This window comes from Pelophylax lessonae (assembly GCF_965119305.1).
Source record: "Pelophylax lessonae genome assembly, chromosome: 6".
Classification (NCBI taxonomy): Eukaryota; Metazoa; Chordata; class Amphibia; order Anura; family Ranidae; genus Pelophylax; species Pelophylax lessonae.
Genome location: NC_138773.1, coordinates 148,068,018 through 148,090,327, shown reverse-complemented (window position 1 = coordinate 148,090,327; position 22,310 = coordinate 148,068,018). Strand labels below are relative to the sequence as shown.

Genomic DNA, 22,310 nt, shown 5'->3' with positions numbered 1-22,310 from the left:
GTGTGTTTATGTCAAAAGTAAATATCAATACATACAGGGAATTGCTAAGATGCCCATCTAACAGTTTTTTTTTGTTAAACCATCGACGCTCCCTGCTGATACAGCTGCTTGTGAAAGAATTCCCCATTCTTACAGCTTTTAATAAATGGCCACACGTCTTTTTAAACTCCCTCCTGATTAAGTTTTTTTTCCCCTATGCTCAGGTCACCAGTAAGGTATTTTTAGATCGCCATCATATCCCCTTTCAAGCATCTCCTCTCCAGGAGAGAAAAGGTTCAATGCTTTGTAGTCTTTCCCCATAACTGAGGTCCTCGAGCCCCTTTATTAGCTTTGTTGCCCTTCTGAACTTTTTTAGTTCCAGCACATCCTTCTTGAGGATTGGTGCCCAGAACTGGACGACCTATTCAAGATGCGGCCAGACCATAGTCTTGTAGAGTGGGAAAATTATTGTTTTATCTCTGGAGTAAATCACCTTTTTGATGCATGCTAATATTCTGTTGGGGCTGCTTGCAGCAGCTTGGCATTGCAAGCCATTGCTGAGCCAATCTACTAGGACCCCCAGATCTTTTCCATCCTAGATTCCCCCAGAGGTTCTCCCCCTAGCAAGTAACTTGCATTCATATTTTTAGCAACCATTAGTTTACATTTTTCAACATTAAACTTAATTTGCCATGTAGTTATTCACCACATTATTTTATTTAGGTCTTCTTGTAAGGTTTCCACATCTTGCTGTTAAGTTATTGCTCTGCCTAGCTTTGTATCATCAGCAATACTGAGATTCTGCCATTTATTTCATCCTCTATGTAGCACCCTCCTAGGTAGGTGCTAGTGAGGGTATAGTTTTTGGCTCTGTCTGCCTATCAGAGGAGCAGCAGGAAAAGCCTATATTGCTTTCTGCCTACCAGAGAGCAGGATCTGTTAGTTAGGTCTGCTCAGTGTGCTTCATTGGGTCTAGATAATGTTTCACACTGGTCCAACAGGGAGGCATGACAGTGGGAGGAAACCTGACCAATGGATACACAGGCTTTGATACAGTCCCAGTGATTGGCAGAGACTGGCTGTCTCGGTGCATTATGGGACACTGTATAAAAGCCAGGAGCCCATGTGCTGTGGGGTCCTTGGCTGGTGAGCAGTGTCCCGGAGGGAGGGTGGTGGCTGTCTCCTCTGTAGCAATGGCACGTGGTCACAGGCAGTTGGCCTGGGGACCAGAAGCAAGGAACTGAACCCAGAGATCCAGGAAACTGACTGGAGGGGTATAGATACTGGAGACCCTCGAAAAACAGTATCGTGAGTACAAGGGATCGTGTCTAGGGGCCTGACCTGAGAGTGGTCACCCCGATGTAGTAGTCAGAGGACAAGTGTCAGTCTGTTGAGTAAAAGGGGATACTAGGAGTGTATCCTGTAGATAATCACTTTACCCAATCTCATCTAGTGGCAAGGTGAATCTGCAGCCTGGCTGCATCTTCAGACAGGAGTCCTCATCCATTGTGAATAGTTTGATCTGGGAGGTATCCCACTCTTCCCTTCTCCCATCCCTATTTAAAGTGAAACACCAAAAACAACTACATACCCCTGGACTGATCATTGACTGAGCCAAGAAGTGTTGATCCGTGAATGCCAGTGTTGCTAATGGTAACCCAGGGGGTCCCGAGAGTGTGTTATCCAGCAGTCCGCAAAGGGGCAGTGCTACATCTATATAAAATTTATGAATAAAATTAATTTATCCCAGGACAGATCCTGGGGGGACCCCGCTTACCCCACAGGACCATTCTGAGTACCCTCTATTACCAACATTTGGACCCGCCTCAGTAACCAGTTTTCTAGCCAGGTACATACCCTACAGTCCATGCCGACAGACCTCAGTTTGTAAAGTAAACATTTGTAGGAACTGTATTTGCAAAAAGCCTTTCCAAAATCCAGATATACCACATCCACGGGCCTTCCTTTATCTAGACAGCAGCTCACTTCCTCATCGAAGGATAAAAGATTGGTCTAGCAAGAACGATCCTTCATGAATCCATGCTGCATAATGCTAATGATACTGCTTTCATCAACAAATTCTTGGATATAATCCCTCATCAACCCCTCTAATAGCTTATAAACTATCGAGGTTAGACTGGCTGGCCAGGGATATATCTCAGCCCTTTTTAAATATTGGTACCACGTTGGCTTTTCTCCAGTCAGCTGGTACCCTTCCAGTCAGTAAACCCTGAGTTACCCTTTAAAATTACAGGGTTGAGAGATGCCCTCAAGCTCTATGTGGGGTTATGGGTTAATGTTTACATTAAGCTTCGCTTAAATACATTTCAATCGGATTAATTACAACTTGGAAAATGAAGCTTTTTAGGTAGTTTTGGCTGCAACACCTGCTATTCTTATCCAGCTGTAATAAGCCTAAATTTAAGTCTGGAAGTAGCAGTCAAACAGATCTAAAAGCTATAGGAAAGTTTACCATTTAAAAAAAGTGCAGGCACTACCTTTGAAGTTGTTGCAACTTGAAGTCGCACATATATGAACGTTAACTATTGGAAATCATGGAATATGACTTGTCATGAGAGTGTGCAGCCCCAAGTCACAGGACAAGTCCCACAAGTGTGAAAGGGGCCTATAGGAGAGAAAATCGCTATGATACTGATAGCATTATGTATTAATTAAATCTTATGCTTAAATCTTATAATCATGCTTAAATGGTTAGGGTTATGCTTTAAACCAGTGGTACTCAACTAACTACAGTCCTCAGGACCCACTAACAGGCCAGATTTTAAGAATTACCTTGGGTAGATGCAAACTAGAATACTGCAATCACTGAGCAGCAAATTATATCACGTGTTGTATTTCAGTTATCTTGCAAACCTGGCCTGTTAGTGGGTCCTGAGGACTGGAGTTGAGAACCACCGCTTTAAACTTTAGTTTTGACAGTCTCTGCCTGTGTATCTTGATACGAATGGAAATTTCCTCCCATTGTTTTTGAGTTGTGAGAATACGTTTTTGGTGCCACCGTACTTTGCTATTCTGAGATATTTTCTTTCCTAGGTTTGCTTTCCTGTTATAAATATGCACATCTGTTTCCTGTATGTTATGGTAAATATTTAAGTGTCTCTTGCTGATGTGTATAGACTGGAAATATTTTGCATTTCGAATACCCTATATAAAGGCCCAAAGACTATAAAGGCCCAAAGACTGAAAATAAAGTTAAGTAACCCATTCACTATACTTATGCGTGAGTGCGTTACTTCCAGAGCTCTGAAGTTAAGTGACATGTGGAATGGAAAAATATGCGGAATGGAAAAATATGCCGGCAAAGGTTAGTAGAGACTACATAGATAAATCCCTTACATACAGTTCTGGGATAATCTTTTAGTTATAATAAAGTAATATAGAAAAGGAAAATGATGTGTAACATTAACTTGTTATATATCAGTTATAGTATCCCTTTTAACTGGTGTCAGTAGTGTTGGGTTGGGGTGTGGCCATTGGGTGCTGGGTTGTTTGGGTGCATCCCACTAGGGGCAGCGGTTTGCTTATATGCATACTGTTGTTCCCGATTGTGCCCCCCCCCCCCCATTTCGGACAGGAGCGCCAGAAACGCACTTGAGATGTGGCTGCTGATATTGTTGAGCCTAGGCAGTACAGGCAGGGATTAGTTAGGGACTAGATATTTTCCTTTCAGTTGAGTTTTTTTTTTCCCCCTTCCACATTTTCTGAAATCTTTAAAGGTAAATAACTTTTACTTGGTATTTGCTTTTTTGCGCTTGCACATAGAACATTGCTAAGTAGATGTATTATTCAGTCTCTTTAAAGATTATAACACCCCCTGTCCTTTGTGTACATAGGAGCGCTAATGTGAGAGAGTCAGAATTGGGTCATTTTTTGATTGTGCAACTTTTCTGTCTTGATGCCCATGCACGACAGTTAAATAGTTTAGCGGGCACCATTTCAGTGCCAGAAGGTTTTCCTGCTCCTAGAATAGTTGAACATTCAAAGATACATTGGTTTTCTCACATAATTTGCTCTTTTTTGTTTGCAAAATCGGTGAGGGGAAAATCCCACACTTACTATTGCTAAAAGTGTTGATTTACTAAGGCATGCTGTACATGATTAATGGTACGTGAATGCGTTCATTAACACAAGTTAATCCTTATCCACCAGTTCTCCCTTATCCCCTCTCTAGTATTGTGGTATTTGGCCTTCATTTCCCCTATATTTCACCATATTACCTTTAGATAATACTCGGTTGTCTTCTAATTTTGGGTTTCCGAATTGGTATGTGGAATAGGGCAATTTTATATTTATACACGTCTTTTGTATTTCTTTTAAATTCTCATTTTCCATTTTTATTTTATTTTTATTTTCATTCCATATAGATTTTTGTTTTTAGTTTTATTGTAATTTATTTTCTAACTATTTATTTTTTATTTTTTCCAGTCTTTTTCCCCTTCTTGTATTTTTTTATCTTTTTGCCTTAGGATTGATTTTACAGCCTTTTGATTAATTATTTTGTATTGATTTCTGTGTAATAGTGTATGTAAACAATGTTCCTTATGACTTCTGCGTGTGACGCTTCCAAGTTTTAATTTTATGCATATTGGTTTATGCTGTGGGCTATGTCCCCTAAGCCTGGGACCGATATATTTACTTTGTTATTCTTTCTGGCTCCGGGGACGGGCTGGTTATTTGGGCTCCCTTGTGGTGAAGCGCATATGTAACACTCGGTTCCACCTTCTGAGTATCCTGTGGTGGATACGCAGGTGTCTCCAATTTTAGCCCCGCTCGTCTGGACTATATAAAAGGATGTGACGCAGACGCTTGGCCATGCCCCCTGAAGACAGTGACGAAACGCGTCGAAATGAGCCAGCCTGCGTCACACCCAGGAGTCGATGGTCGGCCATGTTTTTGGTTGGTATCGGAGGAACATTGTCCCGAGTCTTTACTTATATGCTTACACGCTTATGATGTTTTAAAGTCGGTGAGCGCATGTCTAACTTATTAATAAAGCTATCTAAAGATACTACACTGTGGGCTTGTCTCCTCTTGGTGTCTTCCCTTATATATATGAGGTTGATTATCGATCAGAACACCATAGGATGATTGGATCTTTTTAAACATGGAGTATCAATCATGTTTGGAGGCGGTTGCTTTAGACAGTGGATGTCCCCAAGCTGCTTGGTGCCCGTGAACGGGGTTTAGCGGTCCCATAAATCGCTTACTGCTGTATACATCTTTACCCGTCGGGTAAAAGTCAGTGTGTGGTGGCTGGGCTGTGTCACTGTGTATGCCTTACCAAGCACCTGGGTGAAGAGTTTACTGATTGACATCCTTGGCCTTATAATCTACAATATTGTGAAATTTTTGATGGACTTCATTGTTTTATACAGTTTATGACTTAATTACTAGCGCTACTCGTATGTGTATTGATTTCTTTCAAACTTTCCAGTGTTTGATTGAGTCAGCTGCTGGTGTCCTGCAGGGGCGTGGGTTTTTCTTTTGTGTGTGTTTGAATTTATCTGGTTTTACTGCGCTGCCCCTTCACATTATCCTGAGATGGATATATTTGAATACCAAGCTTCTCATAGCATTCCTGCGGATGACATTTTCAGTAATGTGAGTGAACCTAGGAATGACGTGGATGGCATATTCTTAAGGTTGAAAAATGTCCTAACTACAGAAATCAATACTAACTGGGCTATTATACTCCTTGAGAAATATTTATCTGAAAAGATGGTGCCCAGAAGCCTACGTTGGGAATTGGCTCCTTATAATGAGGATCCCGATGTTGGGGACTGGTTCACCTTTTTTAAAAAAGCGGGCCTTTCATTTTAAAAATGTCTTACCTCTAGGAAAAAGAGGAAACCTATTACTTTGGACGATGAGGTTGGCATCCTCAAAACCAAGTTGGAACCCTTTAAGAGTCAGGACACCTATAGAATCAAATCTGAGGATCTTAAAAAACATTTAGAAAATCTTAAAAAAATCTTTTAGAGAAAGAAGAAATAGACCAGAAAAATAAAAAAAGGAAGAAGTTTATCAGATCGCGAAGATTACAAAAGCAATAAAGTTTTTAAATGGCAAACCAAGTTGGAGATGGCCAGGAGTGGTCCGCCCTCTCTGGATCATAATGGTACTTTACCTGATCCATCCTATCCCCCAACTCCAAGACCCATTATCTCTACAGTGGAAACTGAGGGATCCCAGGGGTATTACAAACCCCAAGGAAGGGGTAGATCTGGATGGGGTAGACGGGGTAATGGCCGTCAACCACAGAGGGACCCTGTAACCACCTACAACCATTATGAACCTTTTTTTTATGACTGTAGGGAGCTTGTGGATGATAGATATATCACTCGGCACCCTAGGGATCAGGCTCACAGTTGTTACGACAACTATCCCCAACATAGGAGTGATTATCAGGACTCTCCTCGTTGGGATTCTAGAAGTACGGCCCCTGGGTCCAATGTGGCTAGGAGTGGCCCTGCTACTAGTAATGGGAATGGCCATTTTGTTTCCCAGAGACCCTATTCGACCAAAAAGGGTTATGTAACAAAACGAGGGTCCCAAGGGGGAAGGAGTAGTTGATGGGGGTCTTCCCTCTTTGATGGAGAAACAGGTTTTAAATGTGGGTTTGAAATATGCCCCCCCCCCCCCCTGAACAAGTTTGAGGTCTTTATGGACATACAAAAATGTGTCAGAAAATTGAATGTCCAGAGATACCTCACTACTAACCCAGTTTGAAATATACAGTGCCTTGCAAAAGTATTCGGCCCCCTTGAACTTTGCGACCTTTTGCCACATTTCAAGCTTCAAACAAAGATAAACTATTTTTTTGTGAAGAATCAACAAGTGGGACACAATCATGAAGTGGAACGAAATTTATTGGATATTTCAAACTTTTTAACAAATGAAAAACTGAAAAATTGGGCGTGCAAAATTATTCAGCCCCCTTAAGTTAACACTTTGTAGCGCCACCTTTTGCTGCGATTACAGCTGTAAGTCGCTTGGGGTATGTCTCTATCAGTTTTGCACATCGAGAGACTGAAATTTTTGCCCATTCCTCCTTGCAAAACAGCTTGAGCTCAGTGAGGTTGGATGGAGAGCATTTGTGAACAGCAGTTTCCAGTTCTTTCCACAGATTCTCGATTGGATTTAGGTCTGGCCTTTGACTTGGCCATTCCAACACCTGGATATGTTTATTTGTGAACCATTCCATTGTAGATTTTGCTTTATGTTTTGGATCATTGTCTTGTTGGAAGACAAATCTCCGTCCCAGTCTCAGGTCTTTTGCAGACTCCATCAGGTTTTCTTCCAGAATGGTCCTGTATTTGACTCCATCCATCTTCCCATCAATTTTTAACCATCTTCCCTGTCCCTGCTGAAGAAAAGCAGGCCCAAACCATGATGCTGCCACCACCATGTTTGACAGTGGGGATGGTGTGTGTTCAGTGTGATGAGCTGTGTTGCTTTTACGCCAAAGTTTTGCATTGTTGCCAAAAAGTTCGATTTTGGTTTCATCTGACCAGAGCACCTTCTTCCATATGTTTGGTGTGTCTCCCAGGTGGCAAACTTTAAACAACACTTTTTATGGATATATTTAATGGCTTTCTTCTTGCCACTCTTCCATAAAGGCCAGATTTGTGCAGTATACGACTGATTGTTGTCCTATGGACAGAGTCTCCCACCTCAGCTGTAGATCTCTGCAGTTCATCCAGAGTGATCATGGGCCTCTTGGCTGCATCTCTGATCAGTCTTCTCCTAGTATGAGCTGAAAGTTTAGAGGGACAGCCAGGTCTTCGTAGATTTGCAGTGGTCGGATACTCCTTCCATTTCAATATTATCGCTTGCACAGTGCTCCTTGGGATGTTTAAAGCTTGGGAATTTTTTGTATCCAAATCCGGCTTTAAACATCTACACAACAGTATTTCAGACCTGCCTGGTGTGTTCCTTGTTCTTCATGATGCTCTCTGCGCTTTAAACGGACCTCTAAAACTTATCACAGTGCAGGTGCATTTATACAGAGACTTTATTACACACAGGTGGATTCTATTTATCATCATTAGTCATTTAGGTCAAAATTGGATCTTTCAGGGATCCTCACTGAACCTCTGGAAAGAGTTTGCAGCACTGAAAGTAAAAGGGGCTGAATAATTTTGCACGCCCAATTTTTCAGTTTTTTTTATTTGTTAACAAAGTTTGAAATATCCAATAAATTTCATTCCACTTCATGATTGTGTCCCACTTTTTGTTGATTCTTCACAAAAAAATTACAGTTTTATATCAAAGTTTGAAGCCTGAAATGTGGCAAAAGGTCGCAAAGTTCAAGGGGGCCGAATACTTTTGCAAGGCACTGTACTTCTGAATCCTAGTGGTTTCCAGCATACGTCTTTATCCAACGCCCCTTTGTTTAATCCACCTGGCAATATGGCTCCCTCATTGAGTGTGTTTAGGGATGTCATATTGTCTGATTTGGATAAAATTAATATCCCGAAGGTCTCCTGTAATACCAGCTTTCAAAAAGGGCTTGAATCACTGAAAAAACGTAATATTATCGTTGGTCCCACAGACCAGGGTGGGGCATTGTGATTTTGAGCAAGGAGTCCTATAACATGGAAATGAACAATATCTTGTCAGACTCCAAAACCTATAGTCCCCTACCAGGTAACCATACAGCCAAGTTTAAGAAAACGTTAACCCACCTGGTGTAGGAGGGTTTTAATAAAAAGGATTTTGAACAAAAAAGAAAAGTCTTTTTTGGTTTCCGATGGATCCCAGGGTGCCGGTGATATATTTGCCAAAGATTCACAAGAACCCGGTTCAGCCCCCTGGGAGGCCAATCATCAGCGGAATCGATTCTGTGACATTGCGGGTGGGGAAGTATATAGACAATTTTCTACAACCTTTAGTGTCTATGATGCCTTCCTACCTTAAAGATATGACACAGGTTATTAATGCTTTGAGAGATATCGTTTGGGAGGACGGCTGCCTATTGGTAACAGCCGACGTTACCTCTCTCTATACGATTATTTCTCATTCCCATGGTATGGAAGCCGTTACGTTTTTTTCTGGCTAAGAACTCCTCTTTGCATAGGAGCCAACAAAGGTTCATTCTCAGCATCTGAGTTCTCGATGAGCCATAATTATTTTTGGTACAATGGCAAATATTTTCTTCAACAAAGAGGCGTTGCAATGGACGCAAAATTTGCGTCCTCCATGGCCAATCTTTTTATGGCTAAATGGGAGGATGACGTTGTCTATGCTGGTGCCATACCTGAGCTCATCCTCTGGAGGCGCTACATAGACATCATCCTCCTATGTAAAGGAGACAGGTCCTCATTGGATTAATTTAAGGAATCCCTTAATTCCAATGATAGGGGCATCAAGCTCAAATATGAGGCTACTGACTCTGAAATACATTTTTTGGACATAAGGATCAGAGTAGGTGGTGGTGAATTGGTGACTCCCACATATTTCAAAGAGACAGACCGCATCGGGTATATCAGCTTGGACAGTTGCCACCATCGGCCGTGGCTAAAGGGAGACCCTAGGAGCCAGGTTAGGCGCCTGAGGCGAAACTGTTCCCGTCTCGATGATTATCAGGTAGAAGCCAATATGTTAAAACAGAGATTTGTGAACAAAGGGTACAAAGTGGAGGAGTTGGGTATTATTGCCCAGGAGGTGGGGGCATTGGATCATGAGGTCATTCTTGATCCCTCCGGCGTCGAAGGGACAAGCACTGCTCCAAAGGTTCTGCACCCAGATTCTCGTTTTTCACCACTTATTCTGCTCAACATTATCTGGTGAAACCCCCCCCCCCCCCTTTAAGAAGCATTGGGATGTCCTCAGGAGTGACAGTTTTGGGGCCACTTCTTCCAGAGGCCCCCATCTGTCATCTTCAGAGGTCGACCACCGTTGAGGCTTACTGTTGCCCCTAACATAGTGGAACCCCCGAAAAAAATCTGGTTTCCTCTCTCAGATGAAGGGCTTCTATCCCTGTAAGAAAGGTTCTGTATGCAATATTAACTCTTTGAAAAACAGAAAGTATACGGAATTTTGTTCCAACGTTACTGGGAAGAAGTATGAGGTGGAGCATTTTTCTACTTGTTCCACAAAGAACGCAGTGTATTTGATCACCTGCCCTTGTGGGTTGCACTACGTGGGCCGTACTATTCGAGCATTCCAAATTAGGATGAATGAACACTTAGCCAATATACGGAAGGGATTCCCCAAACATTCTTTGTCAAAACATTATGATCAACATCATAGGAGAGATCCCACAGGTACATCTTTTATGGTCATTGATGTTTTTAAACCTTATTGGAGGGGGAGCCATACGAGAAGGGAGATCTCCAGGTTAGAGACTAGGTGGATCTATTGGCTAAAAGTGTATAGGCCGTATGGCTTAAATATAGAATGGGGCGTGAATGTGTTCATTAACACAAGTTAAGCCTTATCCACCAGGTCTCCTCCCTTATCCCCTCTCTAGTATTGTGGTATTTGGCCTTCATTTTCCTTACATTTCACCATATTACCTTTAGATAATACTCTGTTGTCTTCTAATTTTGGGTTTCCAACTTGGTATGTGGAATAGGGCAATTTTATATTTATACACATCTCTTTTGTATTTCTTTTAAATTTTCATTTTCCATTTTTATTTTATTTTTATTTTCAAGCCTCTTGCGCCTTCCGTTATCAGGCATCAGTGGTGCAGGTTTTTGCACGGACAACCAGGTACCCGCCCTGCACGTTCACAAAATTTTATAAGGTGGATGGGTTGGCATCTGCGGATGCTGCCTTTGGCTGCAAGGTTTTGCAGGCTGCTGTTGGAGAGGATTAGTCCTCTTTGAGGGTGTATTTTTTTTGTCAGGTGAGCGCCAGTTGGTTCCTGGTTGAGCTCCGATTTTCCCTGGTTGGCTACGTTTAGCCTTTGGGAAGTATTTTTATTGCGGTGTTCTTCCCACCCCTCAGGTTGACACTGTTTTGGGATGTCCCAAGGGTCAAGAAGATATGGAGCTGTGTCCGTCAATGAACGAAAGAGCAAACTGGATTTTTGTCTAACCGTAAAATCCTTTTCTCTGATGTTCATTGACTGACACAGCACCCACCCCACTATTGAGTTGAGTTATATGTTATTCTGACACTGCTTGTACAAAACTGAAGACCTATAGCAGGAAGTGGGAGTGCCCTATAGGCATAATCAACGTTTTTTTCTGCCTAGTGTCCTAATCCTGTAGGGGGCAGCATAACTCAAGGGTCAAGAAGATAAAGTCATGTCCGTCAATGAACAGAGAAAACCATTTTATATTTTTTTTTTTACCTTACTGCATGAAGTTAAATACATGTATGCCACTTGTGCTCCCCTGGCCACCTCCACTGGCCACCTCCAAACACTTTCCCTGAGTCCTACATCAATCCAGCGCTTCTCTCCTCACTTCCTGTTCTCACTACACTACATTGAGAGTCATTGGCTCCTGCTGCCGTCAAGTCAAATCCTATGAGCAGAGAGCGGGGGGGCAGGTCGCAATACGAGTGAACTGAGCAGGCGAGTATAACCAGTTTATTATTTTAATAAAAAAAGTTTGCTAGTGGAAACACTTGATAACATGTAAATGCCTTTGGTCAGTTATGGTAATCATGTTTTCTTTTGTGCAAGATCACAGGCGCACGCAATTTCAAAGCTTGACTTTTTGGTATACATTTACTCAAAAGCAAACTGGTTATGTACTGTACCTCAAAATTGGGTTTTATATTGGATTTTTGTGCACTAAAATTCATTTTAGTGTATTTCTGGGAAATATAGATACGATAAAAATTTGAACAAATATTGTGCACTATAAAAAAAAAAAAAAAATATTCACAACGGTCACCATTTAGGGTCTACAGGGTTCTCAGCTTTCAGGAAATGTATAGATGTTTGGGGTTTTTAATTTTTGTTTTAATCCATTTTTTTTAACGTGTGAAGAATTTAAAAACTGCCAGGGGCTTAATGCGGTTAACCATTTTCCGCCCGTCCACCATCATAGGACGGCGGAACAGTGCGGCTCTAGGCATATTCAAACAGAGCATGTGCATGATCGGGTGCGTGCAGCCTGGCCTGGTCGTTGGCGGTGTGTCTGAGACACAGCTGTTCACCGGGAGGGGTAAAACAGCCAGTGAGTACGAATGTTTACCATGTGATCTGTGATGGCTCTGTCCCCTCTGTAAACTGCACATGATTAGGATTGCACCGCGCGGCCATGTCGGTGGCGGTGTGTTCCCAGGAACACGTAATCTGTAGTGATCCATTCACAGCTGATCACAAAATGTAAACTGGCTGTTACCGGCTCATCTCTTCTCACGCACTGGTTTCCAGTGTGAGGAGAGAAGAGCCAGGGATCAGCGAGTTACCGTTCTGTCAGTGTACTGCACAAGCACCACACAAAGTCCAGTCCTTATCAGTAACCAGCAGTGTTATTGTCCACCCCCTCCCATTGCACCAGTCACCACATCAGTGCCCATTAAGTGCACCTGTCACCCATCAGACTGCCATCAGTAACTGTCAGTGGTGCACCTGTCACCCATCAGTGACCGTCATCAGTCGCCTATCAGTGCCCATAAAGTGCACCGGTCTCCATCAGAGACTTCCATAAGTGACAGTCGTCTGTTACCCATCAGTGACCTTCACCTGTCACCCATTGCACAGCCAATGGGTGGCACCAAAGTACCCATCAAAGCCACCATCAGCAGCATGTCCAAAAAGGTTTACAGCATTGAGGAAGCGTTTCAGATCCTCTCCATGACTGATGAGAGCAGCGGGGAGTTCTCAGACTTGTTAAAGAGACTCATTATACCTCAGAATATAAGTGGGGTGTTTGCTTTCCAAAATGGGTTCATTTTTTGGGTGCTTCCATTGTCCTGTTGCTCAAGGGACCTTTAAAAAAAGTGCGATAGGTCGTCATGACATTAGATGTGTAATTTAATGTCCCTAGAACACCCGACGGTGATCCCTGCAATTTGGGCCTCTGTATGTGGCTAGGCTGTGAAAGTCTCATACATGTGGTATCGCCATGCTCCGGAGTAGCAGAATCTGCTTTTGGGTGTAGTTGCAAGTATGCATATGATGTGTGAGAGAAATAACCTGTTAATGACAATTTTTTTTAAATACAAAATTAAAAAAATTAAAAAAATTAAAGTTACTTACTGGTAACGTCTTTTCCAGTAGTCTTTCAGGACAGGCACTTCTGAGAGAACCTGGCTCCTCCCTTTTTAGGAAACACCGCCCCAATTTATTGGATTTAAGCCTCCCTCCAGCTGGCTGCTTCAGTTCTTTACGAGTACCTCCGGCCACTGGGGAGACACAAAGATATATCATACTAACCTCCATCCTCTGATCATCTTATATTCAGACCTTCTTCGGGTGGGTATTAGTGCTGTCCTGAAAGACTACTGGAAAAGACGTTACCAGTAAGTAACTTTAATTTTCCCTTATCGTCTTTCAGGACAGGCACTTCTGAGAGGATAAGAGAGTACTTACTTTCAGGGTGGGACTACCGCTTGCAGGACTTTTCGCCCAAAAGCCTGATCTTTAGCGGATAGCAGGTCCAGTCTATAGTGTTTGGAAAAAGTTGTGTAGCTGGACCAAGTTGCTGCCCGACAGATCTGCTCCGGGGTAGCACCAGCTCTTTCCGCCTGAGAGGCCGCCATTGCTCTTGTAGAGTGCGCCTTAATACCCATAGGGACCTCCTTACCGGAAAGCCTATAAGCATCACAGATGATTAATCTAAGCCATCTGGCTATTGAACGCCTGGACGCTTTAGTACCCTTCTTTGAACTATTAAATAAAACAAAAAAAGAGTCTGACTTCCTGAACTCCTTCGTGATGTTTAGGTATTGCAGAATGCATCTTCTGACATCTAAACTATGAAAACGAATTTCCTGTTCCCTCACAGGCTCTGAACAAAACGTCGGTAGCACTATCTCCTGGTCTCTATGGAACCTTGAGACTACCTTGGGTAGAAACGCTGGATCGGTTTTAAAGATAACCCGATCTGCAAAAATTTGTAAAAAAGGTGCTTTAACCGAAAGGGCCTCTAGCTCACTAACCCGCCTGGCGGTCGTGATTGCCACTAAAAAAACTGTCTTGAGGGTTAAATTTCTCACCGAACAAGACTCCAATGGCTCAAATGGCTCTTTAATGAGAGCCTGCAAAACTAAAGACAAATCCCACATTGGAAATGGGAGATTTCTTGTTGGTCTTTGCCTATTCAGGGCTTTGAAAAAACGGATCACCCAGGGATCTTTTGCTAAAGGTATTTCGAGGAATACGCTAATGGCTGAAATTTGGCCTTTTAGGGTGCTGATGGCTAACCCTTTGTTAGCCCCCTCTTGTAGGAACTCAAGTACTGATACTGTACTTCCTGCGTCTAAAGAGCTTGCTTTGCACCAGTTTCTAAAAAACTTCCAAGTTTTTAGGTAGATGCTCTGTGTCTCTTTCTTCCTGCTTCCTAGCAGAGTCTGCACCAGTTGGCCCGAGAAACCCTTGCTCTTTAACAGTTCTTCTTCAGTAGCCAAGCTGCAAGGTTCCAATGCTGTGTCTGAGGACAGAGTACTGGGCCCTGGGAGAGGAGATCTTCTCTCACTGGTAGCAACCAGGGGGGCTCTACCGCTAAGCGATTTAGGGTCGAGAACCATGGTCTCCTCGGCCAATGTGGTGCTATAAGTATTAGCGTCGTACTTTCCTCCTGAAACTTCCTCAAGACCGCTGGTATTAGCACTGGTGGGGGGAAGGCATAGGATTTGGGGAACACCCAGGGTTGAGCTAGAGCATCCACCCCTAGAGCTCCGTCCCATCTGCTCAGGGAAAAATATTGAGGTGTCTGTGTTCTGCCGTGAGGCAAACAGGTCGATGTTTGGCATTCCCCATCTCTGGGTAATTCCATTGAACACCTCCTGATTTAACGTCCAGTCTCCTTCTCTTACCTTCTTTCTGCTGAGAAAGTCGGCTAGTTGATTTAACTCTCCCTTGAGATGAACTGCCGAAAGAGAGAACTTGGACCTCGGCCCATTGCAAGATCTTTTTTGCCAGACCCCATAGGAGATTGCTTCTGGTTCCCCCCTGTCGGTTTAGATATGCTACCACTGTGGCATTGTCTGACCGTACCTGAATTTGGTGTCCCTGCAAGTCCTCCCGGAAGGCTCTGAGGGCTAACTCTACCGCCCTCAATTCCCTCCAATTGGAGGATTGTTTTGCTTCCTCCAGTCCCCAGGTCCCCTGGGCTAGCTTGGATCCCAGATGGGCCCCCCAGCCTATGCCGCTTGCATCTGTGGTGATGATGGTGGAGGCTATCTGAACCCAACAGAGGCCTTGTGATAGGTTTTCGGCTTTTCTCCACCACCACAGAGATCTTTTCACTGCGGTTGGGATCTGTATGAAGGTATCCAGGGAATCCTGGCTGCTGTCCCAAGCTTCCAGGATGAATAGTTGCAGGGGACGAAAGTGCAGGCCTGCCCACTGAACTGCTGGGATGGCTGCTGTTAGTAACCCCAGTATAGACATGGATTGTCTGACTGAGATCGCTTGGTTTGCTTGCAACTGTCCTACTGCCTTGTTTATTTTCTGCTTTTTGTCCGGGGGTAAGAAGATTTTTTGGACCCTGGAGTCTATCTCGTACCCCAAGAACAATATCCTTTGTGTTGGTACTAAGGAGGATTTTTCTAAATTTAGTAGCCAACCCAGGTCTTCCAGAATCCGTGTTGCATCCCGGAGATCCCTGGACAATTGTTCTTGGGAGTGGGCGAACAACAGCAGGTCGTCTAGGTATGCGATTACCGACAAACCCTGTAGTCGCATAAAAGCCAAGATCTCTGCCATTACCTTCGTGAATATTCGGGGGGACGAGGAGAGGCCAAAAGGGAGGGCCTGAAATTGCCAGTGCTGAATGTCCTCCCCTGTTTTTACGGCTAACCTCAGGAATTTTTGGCTTTTCTCTGCAATGGGAATGTGCAGGTATGCATCCTTGAGATCTATCGAGGCCATATAGCACTGTGGGGGAAGGATGGTTCTTATCGAATAGATAGAGTCCATCCTGAACTTCCTGTATCTGATTGAACGATTCAGGGGTTTTAAGTTTAAGATTAACCTGTAACTGCCTGAGGGCTTTATCACCACAAAGATGTGGGAGTAAAAACCTTCTCCCACTTCCTTTGCTGAAACTCTCCGAATGACGTTTTGTATTTTTAGTTCCTTGAGAGAGGAGAGTATGGCCCTGGACTTCTGTTCGCATTTTGGCAGATGGGTGATTAACATTCTGGCAGGAGGGGGGCTTGAGAACTCCAGCTGATAACCCTGTCTTATTATCTGCAGGATAAAGGGGCTGGAGGTGATCTCTTCCCACCGAGGGAGAAAGGTCCCCAGTCTTCCTCCCACAGTGGTGAGGTTGTCATTGAGACTTTTTGGGCTGTTCAGGAGGGCGAAAAATAGCCCCCCCGCGGCCCTTCCCTCTTTGATTCCAGGATCTTTTCTGTCCTTCAGATTTCTTTGGAGCCGAAAAATTTTTCTGGGGATAGGACTTTCTATTGAATCCCGTCTTTTTCCCCTGTTTAATTGGGAAGGATTTCTTTCGGTCTGCCGTGTGATCCAGGACTGTTGTGTTCCTTCACTAAACTCTCCAGACATTCTTTGCATAAGGGTTTAGTCCAAGTTTCCCCCATATTCTCTTTGCAGGAAGGGCATCTCTTCTTGGAAACATGGGCTGGCTTTTTCTCTGAGGCTTTCTTATGGTGGCTGGTGCCGTTATCTCCCGGAGCGGTAACTGAGGTATGTGCCTCCGACATGCTTCCTGGAGTGGCTCTTCTTAACCTGGCAGCTGTCCCCCAGCTTGCAGGACGCACCAGCCTTTCATATCTGGCGCGCTCACCGCCGCGACCCGGAACCGGAAGTCGCGGTTTCCCGCCGGAAGTGCCCGCCCCTACCGGAAGTGACGTCCCCCGTCATCCGGCCCGGCTGCTCCACACCGCCGCAAGCGGGGGGCGGAATGCACCATGGCGGACGCTCTCCCCGAGCGTGGTGAGCGGGCCCCCCAGCCAAGAAACTCCGCTGAGCGAGGCTGTGGTGATAAAAATTTTCTGCGGCCGACAGGTAAGCGGGTCCCCCCCGGTGCTGTCTTTCTTGGCCGCCTTCTGAGAGTACCTGACTCCCTCTAACTTCAGCCTCCTGGCTTCAGCTAAGGCTCCTCTTGGACGGTGTCTCCCCGCTGGAGGAAACACCAGAACTGAAGCAGCCAGCTGGAGGGAGGCTTAAATCCAATAAATTGGGGCGGTGTTTCCTAAGAAGGGAGGAGCCAGGTTCTCTCAGAAGTGCCTGTCCTGAAAGACGATAAGGGAAAATAACATTTTGAAAAGGAGTTGTGGGAAAAAAAACACAACTTAAAAAAAACTCCCCATTCGACTAAGAACCTTGGAATATCTACTTTCCAAAAAGGGATATTTGTATTTTGCGGTTTGTTAGCATCTCAAGAAATGAGATAGGGCGTCAGTACATCAGGTGTGATAATTTTTCAATGATTGGCACCATACCTTGTAGACTCTCTAACTTTCACAAAGAACAAATAATATACACTTATTTGGGTTATTTTTACCAAAGATATGTAGCAAGCTTTGGGCAAAATTTATGAAGAAAAATTACTAATTTGCAAACTTTTATGGCAGAAAAAGGCTTTTTTTTCCCCCCCCACAAAATTTTTGGTCTTTTATTTACAGCACAAAAAATAAAACCCAGTAGTGATTTACATACCAAAAAAAATCTGTGTGAAAAAAAAAAAAAAGACAAATTTCTTTTGGGTACAGTGTTGCCTTTACTGCATAATTGTCATTCAAAATGTGAGCACCGGAAGCTGAAAATTGTCCTGGTTAGGAAGGGGGTACAAGTGCCCAGTAGGCAAGTGGTTAATCAAATTCTGTATGGCTGGGGAATGTCTGATTATTGTAAATTCTACACATGTGATCGCGCCAGATGTTATTTTTACCTTTATCCTTCTGTCTTTTTATAGATACAAATGTTTTGGTTTTGAGTCTACTACTTTTTCCTGTTTAAATTTCAACAAACGAAATTGTTAGCTATCACACAAAATAAGATGAGAAAAAAGGTTTTAGTGCTAATCACTAAACCACCAGCATATAGAAAAAGTGCTTGATTTTAGTGATCTGTGTTAGGTGTTTTAATCCCACACGAGGATTGTGATTCCTACCCTAATGCCCCTTACACACGTACCGATTGTCGGCCGTAAATATTCGGCCGACGACCGATCGGCCGATTGTAGGCTTGTTAGTATGATGCTTCCGACAGCGCATTTTCGGCCGAACAGAATCTGTCGTGCAAGCATTAAAATTTTTGTTGGCCAACACCAGAACGGCCGATTGTTCGCCAGTCAGTACAGATTTCGGCCGACAGACAGCAGATTTGCAAGACTGGGCATGCTCAGAAAAGAAAAAAAGACAAGGAAAGTTAACCATCACATGACATCACTTCTGCAGTCCGCTGTTGGCCGACAAAATTCGTGTGCAGTCTTTTGCAGTTTTCAACAGACACGACAGCCCTGGACAAAAGACGGCCGATTGTTCGGCCGACGATCGGTACGTGTGTACGAGGCTTAAGGTAGTAAAATTTGTAAATTTCTAGTCTACAAAGTAAAATTTGTAGACTAATTAAATAAATTAAATGGTGCATAAATTCAATATGTGAGCTGCAACGTAGAAAGACGTGAAGACTCCCAAATTCGAATAAATACATTGTATAACCGCGCTCAAACAAAGTAACACGCAAATATAAATAACACAATAGTGACCATTAATTAGTGCATAAAAGAAAAAAAGAAGAAAGTGATGTTGTGAGTCTGATGTGATAAACAATGAGGATATCACAATCTCAATATAAAGAAAAAGTTCTTGTAAGTGGAGCCAAAGCTGTTCATGAGGGTAAGGTGCACCTCCACCTTGGGACTTTCACCAGGTGTACACAGTCTGCTTACCAGATGGGTCGAACCCATTAAAGGGGGTTAGACCAAGTATTGATTCCCAGATAGGTACTCCTATTAAGGCCACTTCCATGTGTAGTTAACATATTGAGTACCCCTATGTCCCAGTTCACACTACCGCGACTTGTCAGGCGACTGGTCATTCTGTGCTACGGGAACCGTTCTAATAGGAGCGACTCAAGTCGCTCCGACTTAGAAAATAGTTCCTGTACTACTACGGGGCGACAGAGCGACTTGCATTGACTTCCATTATGTAAAGTCCATGCAAGTCACGGCAAAGTCGCGGTGCACGCGACTTCACAGGTCGCCCCCGAAGTCGGATCGCCATAGTGTGAACTAAGAGGCAAGATAAAGAAAAATATGCAGATTGGTTTTCAGTTTATGTCCGAAGACATTCAAATGTGATAAATGTAAACAAATACTGAGATTTTAATACTGAAACTTACTTGGGGTTTTACTTCCAATTTCTAAGCACTCTGGTGTTTTAGTGGCATTCAAACAGATCTTCCAGATGTCAACATAAAAGTCCTGTCCAACCCACCAAGCCTGGGAACACAAAAAGGTAAACGAAATACATTTTAATTCAAAAATATTTGTTCAGAGTAAGACTAAGCACTGTTCGTGAGCAATTTAAATATATATACACAAGCGTTTCTTCCAAAAAAAAAAAAATGAATATATCGGCAGCTCCTTGACATTTTTATTACTTTTCGTGCCTCAGCTATATCTTGCTCAAGTAAACAGTTGGTAAGCAGAGGATTAATGCAGCATCTGCCATTCCTCTTTTCCTGGTTTGCGATGGAGAAGCAAGGATCACAATGCTGACGCAAGGAAACATATTGGAGGCCAAGTCTAGGAAATGTCCCATATTGTCAATGTTATTATTGATCCTTCATAGAGATAAGTGAATCAGTTTGAAAACTATGTGTAAATGAAATTTTTCTCTTCTAAATAGAATAAATATTTATCCAATCTGCAAATGCTGTACCCTTATAATGTGTATAAAAATACTGATGCATTTAAAAAAATATATGTAATTAACAATTCTCATTTGGCAAATCACTAAAATACAGCAATGTTATACTCCGGTATTACAAGCTAGTATTTTTGCAAAAGATTAAGAGTTTCAGACACAAGTTAATACAGGAAATTACAGAAGAAAGGTTCTTGCTGCTGACAGTATAGCATGCGTCTTAAAATCTTTCATTAACCACTAAATTGCCAGGAAAGCAGAATCCCTGAAACTTCCTAAGAGTCATAGATACTCTAATAAATTTGTTCCTAAACGGAATACAACAAAACGTCTTAGGCTGGCCATAGACCGTTCAAATTCTTGGCAGGTTCAGCAGAACTAGCTGAGATTTGAACCATGTATGGGTAAGCTGAATGTACCAAATTGATCGATCCGCTTTGGTACAAATAGCCTGCTAAATTTGTATAGCCGCTAGCAATAATCACTGTCTCCTGGCGGGGGTGGCTTTTATTGTATTCCCCCAGTGGGAGGAATTCCTGTCAATGCTGTCTGTGGTTGTAGGAAGAAATTCAATCTGTGTGTGGCCTCTCCTAAAATAGATTCATGTACCTGTTGGTAAGGTGCACAAGTCTATCGCAACTATAAAAAGAACTGTCACAAGCACCTCTACAAATGTCTTTCTTTGCATTGCTAGCGGTTTTATTTTGTCAGCGTTAGTTAGTCGGATCTTCGGATGAAGACGGCGTTTGCGGAGCTGGGAGTCGGACTGATCGTCCTGGTTCTCCAGGACAGAGGGTCAGATGGAATCCCAGCCCGCCTTCGAGCGTTTAATAGGCTATGTGTTTGCCCTGGCCTCACAAACGACCCATCCCTGTCCTCAGGGATGCAGCCTGTGAGGTGGCTACCTCACCGGACACAGCTACGGTTCGCCCGTGCACTACTAGTGTCCTGCGTTTTTTGGCTGACGGCACCCCCTGCCATCTGAGGGTGGGCGGTTTCCCGTTTGATATGAGGCACCCCACGCCATCGAGTACAGGTAAGTACACTCTGTGTAGGGCCTCTGTCTGGGGCTGGCAGTCCGGTGTGTCTGTGGTGTCCCCTATGTCTGTGCGTTTTGGGCTCCCTGATCCCGGTCCCTGCGGGGGTTTTTCTCACAGCCAGCGCTGTGTGGGGTTTTTGGGGGTCCCTGTCCTGCGTCACTTTAGGGTGCTTGGAGGTACAGACACGTGTGGCGACCGCTGCGGGGTTAAAAACCGCCGGTGGCTGACATTCCTTATGCGGGGTCTCGCCTTTTTGGAGACTCCCTGGATGAATTGGTTAAAGGAGTCACTGGGGGCAAGAGCTCTCTGCTGCCCCAGAATCCTAAGGGCAAGTTTTTCCGCGGCAAGCGGGGTCCCGCCTTTAAACCAAATCAGGGATCCTTTCGTGCCTTCAAGGCACAGAACAAGGGTAAACCCTTCAAGGGCCAGGGTGGCCAGAGAAAGCCCTGGGCCGGCAAACCAAAATCCGGCCACGCTGATGCGGCGGCCCAGTCCGCCTCTGCCTGAAGGGGCGCCCTCACCCATTTCAGGGGTGGGGGGACGTTTGCGCGGTTTCCTCCAACCTTGGCTGCTCTGAACTCCGGACAGGTGGGTTCAGGAAATCATTAGATCGGGGTACAAGATGGCATTTCTTTCACGGCTAGCGGACAGATTCTTTCCCTCAAATCTTCATTTGACCCCAGGGCGGTTACAAGACCTGCATCAAGCGGTACAGGACCTCCTCGCCCAGGGGGTGATCGTCCCGGTGCCTCATCGGGACAGATTTCAGGGGTTTACTCAATCTGTTCACTGTTCCCAGAAAGGAGGGCAAGGTGCGTCCGATTTTGGAAAGCTCTGAACCGCTTCGTGCGAGTTTGGAAGTTCCGCATGGAATCGCTCCGCTCGGTGGTGGCCTCCCTGAGTCCAGGAGAATTCCTGGCCTCCATCGACCTGAAAGAAGCGTATCTACACATCCCCATTTTCGAGGGTCATCAGAGATACCTCCACATCGCTACAGCTCCAAGGGTCTTTACCAAAGTGTCGGCGCCTGTTCTGGGCCTGCTGCGGGCACGGGGCATTGCGGTCTTGGGATATCTGGACGATCGCCTGTTAAGATTGAGTGCCAGTCAGAGCCTGTTGCACGATCTGGCCACCACGGTCCAGACACTCCAGGAGTTCGGATGGACCATCAACGTTCAGAAGTCGACCTTATCTCCATTGGTTCGTTTCCCATATTTGGGAATGGTTCTGGACTCTGCTCAAGCAAAGGTGTTAACGGAGGACAAGCTCCGGACCCTGCAGTCCGAGGTCAGGTCCCTC

General features: G+C 44.2%; 1 protein-coding gene across 3 annotated transcripts in view; it reads right to left on the bottom strand.

The window, feature by feature from the left end:
- EMP2 (epithelial membrane protein 2) overlaps positions 1–22,310 on the bottom strand; it is a 594,685-nt gene that overhangs the window by 545,063 nt on the left and 27,312 nt on the right. For all 3 annotated transcript variants that reach the window (XM_082260705.1, XM_082260706.1, XM_082260704.1), the window contains exon 2: positions 19,445–19,544. In XM_082260705.1, coding sequence (XP_082116831.1) covers positions 19,445–19,544 — 100 coding nt within the window. The remainder of the gene's footprint in view (positions 1–19,444; positions 19,545–22,310) is intronic.